Source organism: Camelina sativa, chromosome 19, assembly GCF_000633955.1.
Source record: "Camelina sativa cultivar DH55 chromosome 19, Cs, whole genome shotgun sequence".
NCBI classification, from domain to species: Eukaryota; Viridiplantae; Streptophyta; class Magnoliopsida; order Brassicales; family Brassicaceae; genus Camelina; species Camelina sativa.
In genome coordinates, this window is record NC_025703.1 from 6,070,584 (window position 1) to 6,081,929 (window position 11,346).

At 41.1% G+C, this 11,346-nt stretch overlaps 2 protein-coding genes across 5 annotated transcripts in view; both read left to right on the forward strand.

Moving 5' to 3' along the window:
• Positions 1 to 4,579, forward strand: part of LOC104765106 (enhancer of mRNA-decapping protein 4-like) — a 6,791-nt gene extending 2,212 nt beyond the window's left edge. The window contains exons 4-13 of the mRNA XM_019240822.1: positions 28 to 184; positions 303 to 521; positions 799 to 927; positions 1,076 to 2,566; positions 2,842 to 3,201; positions 3,291 to 3,410; positions 3,536 to 3,706; positions 3,817 to 3,981; positions 4,074 to 4,199; positions 4,280 to 4,579. Of these exons, the coding sequence (XP_019096367.1) occupies positions 28 to 184; positions 303 to 521; positions 799 to 927; positions 1,076 to 2,566; positions 2,842 to 3,201; positions 3,291 to 3,410; positions 3,536 to 3,706; positions 3,817 to 3,981; positions 4,074 to 4,199; positions 4,280 to 4,579 (3,238 nt within the window). The remainder of the gene's footprint in view (positions 1 to 27; positions 185 to 302; positions 522 to 798; positions 928 to 1,075; positions 2,567 to 2,841; positions 3,202 to 3,290; positions 3,411 to 3,535; positions 3,707 to 3,816; positions 3,982 to 4,073; positions 4,200 to 4,279) is intronic.
• The window catches only part of LOC104765107 (enhancer of mRNA-decapping protein 4), a 7,538-nt gene continuing 1,450 nt past the window's right edge, over positions 5,259 to 11,346 (forward strand). The window contains exons 1-12 of one of the 4 annotated variants that reach the window (XM_010488780.2): positions 5,259 to 5,506; positions 5,612 to 6,198; positions 6,321 to 6,370; positions 6,528 to 6,684; positions 6,802 to 7,020; positions 7,346 to 7,474; positions 7,623 to 9,185; positions 9,461 to 9,820; positions 9,900 to 10,019; positions 10,166 to 10,336; positions 10,429 to 10,593; positions 10,973 to 11,098. In XM_010488780.2, coding sequence (XP_010487082.1) covers positions 5,491 to 5,506; positions 5,612 to 6,198; positions 6,321 to 6,370; positions 6,528 to 6,684; positions 6,802 to 7,020; positions 7,346 to 7,474; positions 7,623 to 9,185; positions 9,461 to 9,820; positions 9,900 to 10,019; positions 10,166 to 10,336; positions 10,429 to 10,593; positions 10,973 to 11,098 — 3,663 coding nt within the window. In that variant the 5' untranslated portion in view covers positions 5,259 to 5,490. Of the gene's footprint in view, positions 6,199 to 6,320; positions 6,371 to 6,527; positions 6,685 to 6,801; positions 7,021 to 7,345; positions 7,475 to 7,622; positions 9,186 to 9,460; positions 9,821 to 9,899; positions 10,020 to 10,165; positions 10,337 to 10,428; positions 10,594 to 10,972; positions 11,099 to 11,346 lie in introns of all 4 variants that reach the window. The other 3 variants (XM_019241011.1, XM_010488779.2, XM_019241010.1) reach the window with 3 other exon arrangements.

An 11,346-nucleotide genomic window follows, 5' to 3' on the forward strand; every position in this document is an offset into this window, starting at 1 on the left:
GACTACTTTTCTATTACTTTAAAACAGTGTTAGTCTAGATGGAAAAGTTTTCGTGTGGAAAATTTCTGAGGGATCTGAGAGAGATGATCAACCCCAGATAACTGGAAAGATAGTTTGTGCTCTTCAGATACTAGGAGAGCAAGACACCAAACATCCACGTGTTTGTTGGCACTGCCACAAACAGGTATTTGATCACTTGTCATGTGGGAAGTTGCATATTTTGCTTCTTTGAACTTGACGTTTTCAAAGTTACGCTCTATTGTGTCTATAGTTCTGATTACGTAAAATCTATTTTTTTCCAGGAAATTTTGGTAGTTTCTATTGGTAGACATGTGCTTCGTATTGATACTACCAAAGTTGGCAGAGGTGAAGTATTCTCTGCTGAGGCCCCTCTCCAGTGTGCCCTTGATAAACTGATTGATGGTGTTCAGATTGTGGGCAAGCATGATGGGGAAGTTACAGATTTGTCAATGTGCCAATGGATGACCACGCGCCTGGTTTCTTCTTCTGTTGATGGCTCGGTTTGTGTTTGTTCTTATCATTTTCCGTCTGCTCCTATACATAACCTTAGTTGAATATATTTTAAGAACTAAAACTTCAACTGTTTTGGCTGCTTAATGGGTGTACCAATTGAACCTCGTCAGCCTTTTTTTGGTTCTGCTAGCTCATCCTAAGTTGAAGAGGTTTTTTTAAGTTTCATCATATACTTGCATTTGCATCGTGTCCTCACAACCTGAACACATTCTACAACAGCTAGTATATTTGTGTTTGAGTCTTACTTCTTCTTTATACCAACAGGTTAAGATATGGCAAGATAATAAGGCACAACCACTCGTAGTTTTGAGACCTCATGATGGATATCCAGTCAGCTCAGCCACATTTGTGACATCCCCTGAAAGACCTGATCACATCATACTTATCACGGGGGTAGTTTTCTTAAATCAACATTACATACTTTTTACAGTGCTATATAATGTTACTTGGCCCTGCTGTGTTAAGTTTACATTTTGTAGATGTAGCTTTCCTTTCTGCCAATTTGCTAACTCAGCTAGTGTTGGCAATTTTCTTCTCACAGGGTCCTCTAAATCGAGAAATGAAAATCTGGGTCTCTGCTGGGGAAGAAGGGTGGCTTTTACCAGCTGATGCTGAATCATGGAGGTGTACCCAGACACTTGAATTGAAAAGTTCAACTGAGCCACGGGCTGAAGAGGCATTTTTTAACCAAGTAATAGCATTATCTGAAGCAGGCTTGCTTTTACTTGCAAACGCAAAAAGGAACGCCTTATATGCTGTGCATTTGGACTATGGTTATTCTCCAGTTGATTCTCGGATGGATTACCTGTCAGAGTTTACAGTCACTATGCCCATATTGAGTTTTATTGGGACAAATGATCCTCCAGAAGAGCCCATTGTTAAGGTTTATTGTGTTCAGACTCTAGCAATCCAGCAGTATACATTAGACTTATGCTTGTGCTTGCCACCTCCTACAGAGAATGTGGGTTTTGAGAAGTCAGATTCTAGTGTGTCACGGGAAGCAAATCTTTTTGAAAGTATGTTTGAACCATCTGGACTGAAAGCTACCAAATTACCATCAGTTAATTCAGTGCCTAAACCATCTATTTTAGTGAATAGATCGGAAAGTGCCAATACGTTGAATTTTCCAGCGGGTTCTGCATCAGCGGAAACCACATCACCAGCAATTGCTCCCCCCAATGGTGAGCCTAAAACTTCTGGGCTGCCTTCTGAGACCAGTGATGCAGGTGCTCCTTCACCTCAACATTCTCTAAGTCCAAGACTATCAAGTAAACTTTCTGGCTATCACACTCCTTCTGATTGTTTTGTTGATAGGCAAAATGATGATGTTGGAGAAAATAGTTTGAATGTATCTTCTGTCGACGAAAGCTCTAGAAGCAAAGACATGAATGTTAAACCTGATGATGATATGTCTGGGATTCGAAGCCCATCAGCTTTTTTCAAACACCCTACTCATCTCGTAACTCCTTCAGAGATATTGATGGGTGTTTCATCCACTGAAGCCTCCGTTACTACTGAAGACAAGAGGGATAGAAATGCTGATATTCAGGACGTGAATAATGATGCAAGAGGCACAGAAGTTGAGGTCAAAGAAGTAAGTGAAGCACGGTCTACGCAGAATGGTGAAATGAACTATCATGAAGAAACTGCGAATCACACTTCTGAAAGTAGAGAACAAATCTTCTGCTCACAGGCTTCGAATCTCACAGCAAGAGTCCGTCATCCTATTACAGAGGAAACTGACTCTGTGGCATATGGACAACCTTTACAAGTTGGGGATGAAAGAGGTCTTGACTCAAGAGATGTGTCTGCAAACCTTCCCAAGTCGGATTCATCTAGTGGGCTTCCACAGTTGGTAGCTACAAATAGCAAAGGGAAGAAGCAGAAGGCCAAAAATTCTCAGGGTCCCAGTTTGTCATCCTCAAATGTTGCTAATCTGGCTGAATCCGTCAGTGAGCAATGTGAGAGGTTAAGTCATCCCATGACAGATTCGATTCCTCAGTTATTAGCTATGCAAGAAACGATGAATCAGGTGACATATTGTTCTTGAAACTAATTAGTACCCTATTCTTAACAATATCATTTTTTATACTCTTGCATCATTTCACTGATACACTACTAAAACTTGTTTTAACCTTGATTGGACACAAAACTGTTATCTTTATTAGATTCGATTTAAAACGAAAATCAGATTTGATTCATAACTGGCATTTATCAATGATAAGATATTGCTTTTCATCTTAAGACGTACCTTGGTAATGTTGTTGTTGTTTTATCTGTTGAACTGAAATATTATTTCCCTTCCAGATAATGGTTTCACAGAAGGAGATGCAGAGACAACTATCAAATGCTGTCACTGGCCCTATTGTAAAAGAAGGTAAAAGACTTGAAGTGGCTATAGGGAGAATGATAGAGAAATCCAGCAAGTCAAATGCTGATGCTTTATTGGCCCGCTTCCAAGAGGAGGCTGTTAAGAATGAAAAGGCATTACGTGACCATGCACAACAAATTGTGAATGCAACGTCAAACTTCATGAGCAAGGAGTTAAATGCCATGTTTGAGAAAACGGTGAAGAAGGAATTTGCTACCGTTGGTCCATCCCTAGCACGTGCAGCAACTCCAGTTATTGAAAAAACTGTTTCCTCTGCAATCACAGAATCCTTTCAGGTTAGTAATTTACGAGATGTGTTGAGTTGATTCATGAGAAGATTCATTTTAAGGTTCATTGTTGAAAACGAAAACTAATTTTTATACAGAGAGGAATTGGTGACAAAGCAGTTAATCAGCTTGATAAATCTGTTATTACAAAGCTTGAAACAACCATAGCCAGGCAAATTCAAGCCCAATTTCAGACGTCTGGTAGACAAGCCCTCCAGGTAAAACTTCGATTTTAACCTAGTATATACAAGTCCTTTGCATACAATATCAGCTGCATAATTGTTTAGTGTAAAATCAGTTGATCTCTTATATTCATATATTTTCTGCCATTTATAAACTTCAGGAAGGTCTTAGGTCAAGTCTGGAATCTTCAGTCATACCGTCCTTTGAGAGAGCATGCAAGGCCATGTTTGTGCAAGTAGACTCAACCTTCCAGAAAGGGATGGCTGAGCACACAAGTGCAGCCCAGCAACGGTTCGACTCTGGACACTCCCAGCTTGCTCATACTCTGAAGGTATGATGAAAGATCATCCTTCCAGCTTTTTTTTTGGCTAATCACCAGTTATGGTAGCAAAATGCTTCTTTTTTTTTTCCGTATGTTAAAGTTGCTGCTCGTTTGTACAGGAAACCATTAGTTCCGCATCATCAGTTACTCAAGCCCTAAATCATGAATTAGCCGAGAGTCAAAGGAATCGCTTAGCTCTCGCAGCTGCTGGAGCTAGTTCTGGTGGATCAAATCCCTTGGTTACTCAACTAAGTAATGGACCTTTAGGTGCTCTTCTTGAAAAGGTTTGCACATCTCTGGTGTAATTTACTGACCCGTTGAATGGTGTTGTCTCTTTTGAGTTTTGACAAGTATATACGCTTACTGCTTTTTTCAGGTTGAAGTGCCTATGGACCCAACAGCAGAACTTTCAAGGTTGATATCTGAGCGCAAGTACGAAGAATCTTTCACTTCGGCTCTACAGAGAAGCGATGTCTCTATAGTATCATGGCTTTGCTCACAGGTGAAATTTTTGTTTGGGTTCGTGCATCATAAGATCCGATAACCATCAGTTTTACATAAGATCCCATTGTACCAATGCAGGTGGATCTTCGTGGACTACTGGCTATGAATCCGCTTCCGCTGAGCCAAGGCGTGCTTCTTTCACTGCTGCAGCAGCTATCTTGTGACATCAGCAAGGACACATCCCGTAAGCTAGGTTGGATGACTGATGTTGTTGCAGCCATAAACCCATCAGATCAGATGATTGCGGTCCACGCGCGGCCAATCTTTGAACAAGTTTATCAGATTTTGCACCACCAGCGTAACGCACCAGGCAGCGACATCACTGCCGTCAGACTTATAATGCACGTGATCAACTCTATGCTTATGAGCTGCAAATGACATCACCTTTTCTCTTTCTTCTTGTTCGTTAGTAAATGCATAAAAAAATAGGAAACCTTTCTTCTCTGCATCTCTCTACTCTTGTTAGGTTTTTGTGTTCATTTTTGGTTTTTGTCTTTTGTTCGAATTTCCTTTTAAATGTAAAATCTGGTTTCTACGTCTATATAGATTTTTTTTAAAGAACGTGATTTTGAAGACAATGTTACATGGAGAAATATACATTATGGGAGTCTTGGTCGACAGTAAACAGAGAAATTGAGCAATTGCATAGCAAGATCGATATTTTGCTTTTGGGTTCAGTTTCCATTTACTTTTGGAGATAAAGGAGCTGACCATGAATCAGAATCCTTATCCTCTTCTCTCACTCGTTGGACGTTCCGAGTAAAAAAGCAAGAGGTTGGAAAAAAACGATTTTCAAAGGCGTAATAATAATACTTACTACTTTTTGTGTTCCTACGCACTTGAACAAGTGAATCTCCAGAGAAATATATTGGGCCCTGTAATAGAATGACGGCCCAAATAAGTAAAAGCTGAATCTATTACTAACAGAAGCATCCTCATATTTTAATTATATACACGATTATCACCCCATAACTTTTTGAGATCTGGATCATGCCCCCCAATTAATTCTACATTAAAGAAAAGGAAAAAAAGTAGTCTCCAAAAGTTCTCTACCTGTTCTCACTTTCAAGTCATCATCGTCTCTCTCTCTCTCTCTATTGCGTTGCTCTCTCTTTTTTTTTTTGTTTTTTTTTGTTTTTTTCGTTTATGTGACTTTCAGATCCGCCGAGTCTTCTTTTTGTGGAATCTTTTCAAGGGAGCTTAGTATTTTCAATCAAAATACAAACCTCTTTATTGATCCGATTTCACAAACCCTAGCTTCGGCGATCTTAAAAATCTGCATCAAAACCATGGCGTCTTCACCTGGTAATACCAATCCTCCTCCTCCTCCTCCTTTTGATCTTGGTACTCTCTTCAAACCTTCATCCAATCCTTATCCGGCCCCGCCGGCTTCTTATCCTCCGCCCACAGGTCCTTTTCTTCACAACCAGTACGATCAGCAGCAGCACGACGCTCCGCCTCCTATCTCCGCTCAACCATCGCCGGTCACTCAAGATGTGTCTTCCTCTTCCTCCGCGACTAACTTGCATCCACAGAGAACGCTTTCTTATCCCACGCCACCTCTCAATCTCCAGTCTCCCCGTTCCAATCACAATCCCGGTACCCACATCCTCGCTCTCCTCAACAATAACAACAACGGAGGCGCCGTGCCTAACCAAGACCCTTCGCATCAGCTTCCGGTAGTGAATCACAACGAGATCGCTCGGTCTTTTCCCGGTGGTTCGGGTCCTATTCGTGTCCCGAGCTGTAAGCTTCCCAAAGGAAGGCGATTGATTGGTGAACACGCGGTGTACGATGTGGATGTGAGATTACAAGGGGAGATTCAGCCGCAGCTTGAGGTGACTCCGATTACCAAATACGGGTCAGATCCTCAGCTCGTAGTGGGCCGGCAAATCGCCGTGAATAAGGACTATATATGCTATGGATTGAAAGGAGGAAACATTAGGGTTCTCAATATAAACACTGCATTAAGGTCTCTCTTCCGGGGCCATTCTCAGGTTCATTTACTTATACTTATTTCAATTTGTGAATTACTTATTGAATTACCCGTCTGGTTTAATCGGCCTTCTTCGCCATCATCATAGTTACCATCTGGTTCTAACTACGTTTTTATGTCCAGAGAGTGACGGACATGGCTTTCTTTGCCGAGGATGTTCATATGTTGGCCAGGTAATGTTCTGGGACTGTTGTCTAATTCGGCTATACTATTTATATATAGCATTGGAACTAGAGCGCTCATTCAGTTCTTCTTTGGATATTAGAGTTTGTTTGGCTAGTTTCTTCTACTTTGTGTTTATACCTATACTTTTCTGTTTCTTCTATACAGTGTTAGTCTTGATGGAAAAGTTTTCGTGTGGAAAATATCTGAAGGATCTGAGGGAGATGATCAACCCCAGATAACTGGGAAGATAGTTTGTGCTCTTCAGATACTAGGAGAGCAAGACACCAAACATCCACGTGTTTGTTGGCACTGCCACAAACAGGTATTTGATCACTTGTCATGGGAAGTTGCATATTTTGCTTCTTTGAACTTGACGTTTTCAAAGTTACGCTCTATTGTGTCTATAGTTCTGATTACGTAAAATCTATTCTTTTTCCAGGAAATTTTGGTAGTTTCTATTGGTAGACATGTGCTTCGTATTGATACTACCAAAGTTGGCAGAGGTGAAGTATTCTCTGCTGAGGCCCCTCTCCAGTGTGCCCTTGATAAACTGATTGATGGTGTTCAGATTGTGGGCAAGCATGATGGGGAAGTTACAGATTTGTCAATGTGCCAATGGATGACCACGCGCCTGGTTTCTTCTTCTGTTGATGGCTCGGTTTGTGTTTGTTCTTATCATTTTGCTACACTCAGTTCTTCCAATTTTAATCATTTCCAAAGAACCGAGTTTAAACTGATTACGTTGCAAACTTGATGTAATTATTACATTTTCGTAATTAGGACTAGTCAGCCTTCTTATTTTGGTCCTGGTAGCGCATTTGATATTCAAAAACTATTCTAACACGTTTTGAATTTTTGAAGATTTGCTAAGTTTCATCTCAGACTTGCACTGTATATCATCTCTTTTCAACCAGGACACATTTTGCAACAAATAGTATTTTTGTGTGCGTGAGTCTCACTCCTTCCTTATAACTTACCTACAGATTAAGATATGGCAAGATCGTAAAGCACAACCGCTTGTAGTTTTGAGGCCTCATGATGGACATCCAGTCAGTTCAGCGACGTTCGTTACATCTCCTGAGAGACCTGATCACATCATACTTATCACAGGGGTAATTTTCTTGATTTAATATTAGTTACATTTCTCAGCTCTATCTAATTTTATTTGGCCTTGCTGTGTTGGGTTTACATTTTATAATTGTAGCTTTCCTTTCTGCTAAGTTACTGACTCTGACAGTGTTGGCAATTTTCTTCTCACAGGGACCTCTAAATCGAGAAATGAAAATATGGGTCTCTGCTGGGGAAGAAGGGTGGCTTCTACCAGCTGATGCTGAATCATGGAGGTGTACCCAGACACTTGACTTGAAAAGTTCAACTGAGCCACGAGCTGAAGAGGCATTTTTTAACCAAGTCATAGCATTATCTGAAGCAGGATTGCTTTTACTTGCAAACGCAAAAAGGAACGCCTTATATGCTGTGCATTTGGACTATGGTCCTTCTCCAGTTGATTCGCGGCTGGATTACCTGTCAGAATTTACAGTCACTATGCCCATATTGAGTTTTATTGGAACAAATGATCCTCCAGAAGAGCCTATTGTTAAGGTTTATTGTGTTCAGACTCTAGCAATCCAGCAGTATACATTAGACTTAAGCTTATGCTTGCCACCACCCATAGAGAATATGGGTTTGGAGAAGTCAGATTCTAGCGTATCACGAGAGGCAAATCTTGTTGAAGGCATGTCAGAACCACCTGGACTTAAGCCTACAGACTTACTTTCAGTTGATTCAGTGCCAAAACCTTCTATTATAGTGAATAGATCGGAAAGTGCTAATAAGTTGAGTTTTCCATCATCAGAAGCCACAGCACAAGCAATTGTTCCACCCAACGGTGAACCTAAAACCTCTGGCCTGCCATCTGAGACAAGTGGTGCAGGTTCTGCGTATGCTATGTCACCCCAACTTCCTGTAAGTCCCAGACTATCAAGAAAACTTTCTGGCTACAACACTCCTGTAGATGCTGTTGAGCCAGTTATACCTCATCATGAGCTTGGTGGCAGAGCACCTTCTGCTGACTATTCTGTTGATAGGCAAATGGATGCTGTTGGAGAAAGAAATATGGATGTGTCATCCGTAGAAGAAAACTCAAGAAGCAAGGACTCAAATGTTAAGCCTGATGATGATGTGTCTGGGATGCGAAGCCCATCAGCTTTTTTCAAACACCCCACTCATCTTGTAACTCCTTCAGAGATATTGATGGGCGTTTCGTCCGCTGAAGCCTCCACCACTACTGAAGACAAGAGAGATAGAGATACAAATATTCAGGACGTGAATAATGATGCAAGAGGCGCAGAAGTTGAGGTGAAAGAAGTAAGTGAAGCAAGGTCGACACAGAATGGTGAAAGCAATAATCATGAAGAAACTGCGAATCGCATTTCAGAAAATTTAGAAAAAGTCTTCTGCTCACAGGCTTCAAATCTCAGCACCCAGATGGAAAGAGACTGTTATCCTAGTACAGAGGGGACTTTCATTCCAGGGGAATCTAAGGCTTATGGACAACCTTTACAAGCTGGAGATGAAAGTGGTCTTGACTCGAGAGGTGGGTCTCCAAAGCTTCCTGAGTCGGGTTCATCCAGTGGGCTTCCACAGTCGTCAGCTACAAATAGCAAAGGGAAGAAGCAGAAGGCCAAAACTTCACAAGGTCCCGGTCTGTCATCTACATCCTCAAATCTTGCTGAATCCTTCAATGAGCAACGTGAGAGCTCAAGTCATCCCATGACAGATTCACTTCCTCAGTTCCTAGCTATGCAAGAAACAATGAATCAGGTGACATATTGATCTTGAAACTAATTAGTACTCTATTTCTTAGCAATATCTGTTTTGATACTCTTGCATCATTTCACTGATACGCTATAAAATTTGGTGTTACCTTGATTTGGCCCATAAGAGTTCCTTTGTTACATTCGTTTTAAAACGAAAATCAGGTTTGATTCGTAACTGGCATGTATCGATGATAAGTTATTGCTCTTCATCTTAAGACGTACCTTGGTAATTTTATTTTTATTTTATTTGTTGACTTAAAATCATTTCTTCCTTTCCAGATAATGGCTTCACAGAAGGAGATGCAGAGACAACTATCAAATGCTGTCACTGGCCCTATTGTAAAAGAAAGTAAGAGACTAGAAGTGGCCTTAGGGAGAATGATTGAGAAATCCAGCAAGTCAAATGCTGATGCTCTATGGGCCCGCTTCCAAGAGGAGACAGCTAAGAATGAAAAGGCATTGCGCGACCATGCACAGCAAATTGTGAGTGCAACGACGAACTTCATGAGCAAGGAGTTAAATACCATGTTTGAGAAAACGATAAAGAAGGAATTGGCTGCAATTGGTCCAGCCCTAGCACGTTCAGTGACACCAGTTATTGAAAAAACTGTATCTTCTGCAATCACAGAGTCCTTCCAGGTTAGTTTTTTTCTAAAAATGTGGAGCTAATTCGTGAAAAGGTTCATTGTTGTAATAAACTTTTTTCTCTTTTATACAGAGAGGACTTGGTGACAAAGCAGTTAATCAGCTTGACAAATCTGTTAATTTAAAGCTTGAAGCAACCATAGCTAGGCAAATTCAAGCCCAATTTCAGACCTCTGGCAGGCAAGCCCTCCAGGTAATATCGAGTTTCACCTATCCTTAATCTAATCGAATCTACTATCGTTTTACGATACTTAATAGAACTGTCTTGAAGTCTCAACTGCATCATAGATTGACGGAAAGGGAATTCATCGTTTATGCTTTGCCATTTGTAAACTTCAGGAAGCTCTTAGGTCGGGTCTAGAGTCCTCAGTCATACCTTCTTTTGAGAGGTCATGCAAGACCATGTTTGAGCAAGTAGACTCAGCTTTCCAGAAAGGGATTGCTGAGCATACAAATGCAGCCCAGCAACGGCTTGACTCTGGACACTCCCAGCTTGCTCATACTTTAAGGGTATGATGGAAAGTCAATTCTTCTGACGGCATTGTTATGGTTGTTAAATCCAGTTTTCTTTCTTGTTTCTAAAGCCACTACTTGTTCTACAGGAAACAATTACTTCTGCATCATCAGTTGCTCAAGCCTTAAGCCGTGAATTAGCTGAGAGCCAAAGGAATCTCTTAGCTCTCGCAGCTGCTGGAGCAAATTCTGGTGGGTCAAATCCCTTGATTACTCAACTAAGTGGCGGACATTTGGGTGGACTTCTTGAAAAGGTTTGCACATCTCTGGAACTAATTACTAACCATATATCTTGTGTTGGTCTAGTGCATGAGCATTGTAGTTGCTCTTGGTGGCTTGTAGCTGCTCAGTAATCATAGTTGAGTCGGTTAGTTAGAGAAGAGAACTAGCATCTTAAAAGGAAGTTTAGGCAGAAGAATTGAGCATGTATATGATCCTGGTTTGGGCTTTGGAGAGTCTAGGGTGCTCACCTTAGGGTTCTATCTTTGGTTCTTGGCTTCAGTTTATTCTCTGATATCTTTTGTAATTGAATCAGAGACTGAATAAAGAGAGAACCATTTCTGGTTCTTATCCGAATCCTAATTTGATGTAATTTCTTCTGAGTTTTGACTATCGCAACATATGTCCTTTCAGGTTGAAGCACCTATGGACCCAACAGCAGAACTGTCAAGGTTGATATCTGAACGCAAGTACGAAGAATCTTTCACTTCGGCTCTACAGAGAAGCGATGTCTCTATAGTATCATGGCTTTGCTCACAGGTGAAACTTTTGTTTGGATTTCGCTCATCATAAGATCACATAACCATCAGTTTTACATAAGATCCCATTGTGCCAATACAGGTGGATCTTCGTGGACTACTGGCGATGAATCCGCTTCCGCTGAGCCAAGGCGTTCTTCTTTCACTGCTGCAGCAGCTGGCCTGCGACATCAGCAAGGACACATCTCGTAAGCTTGCTTGGATGACTGATGTGGTGGCAGCCATAAACCCATCAGATCAGATGATTGC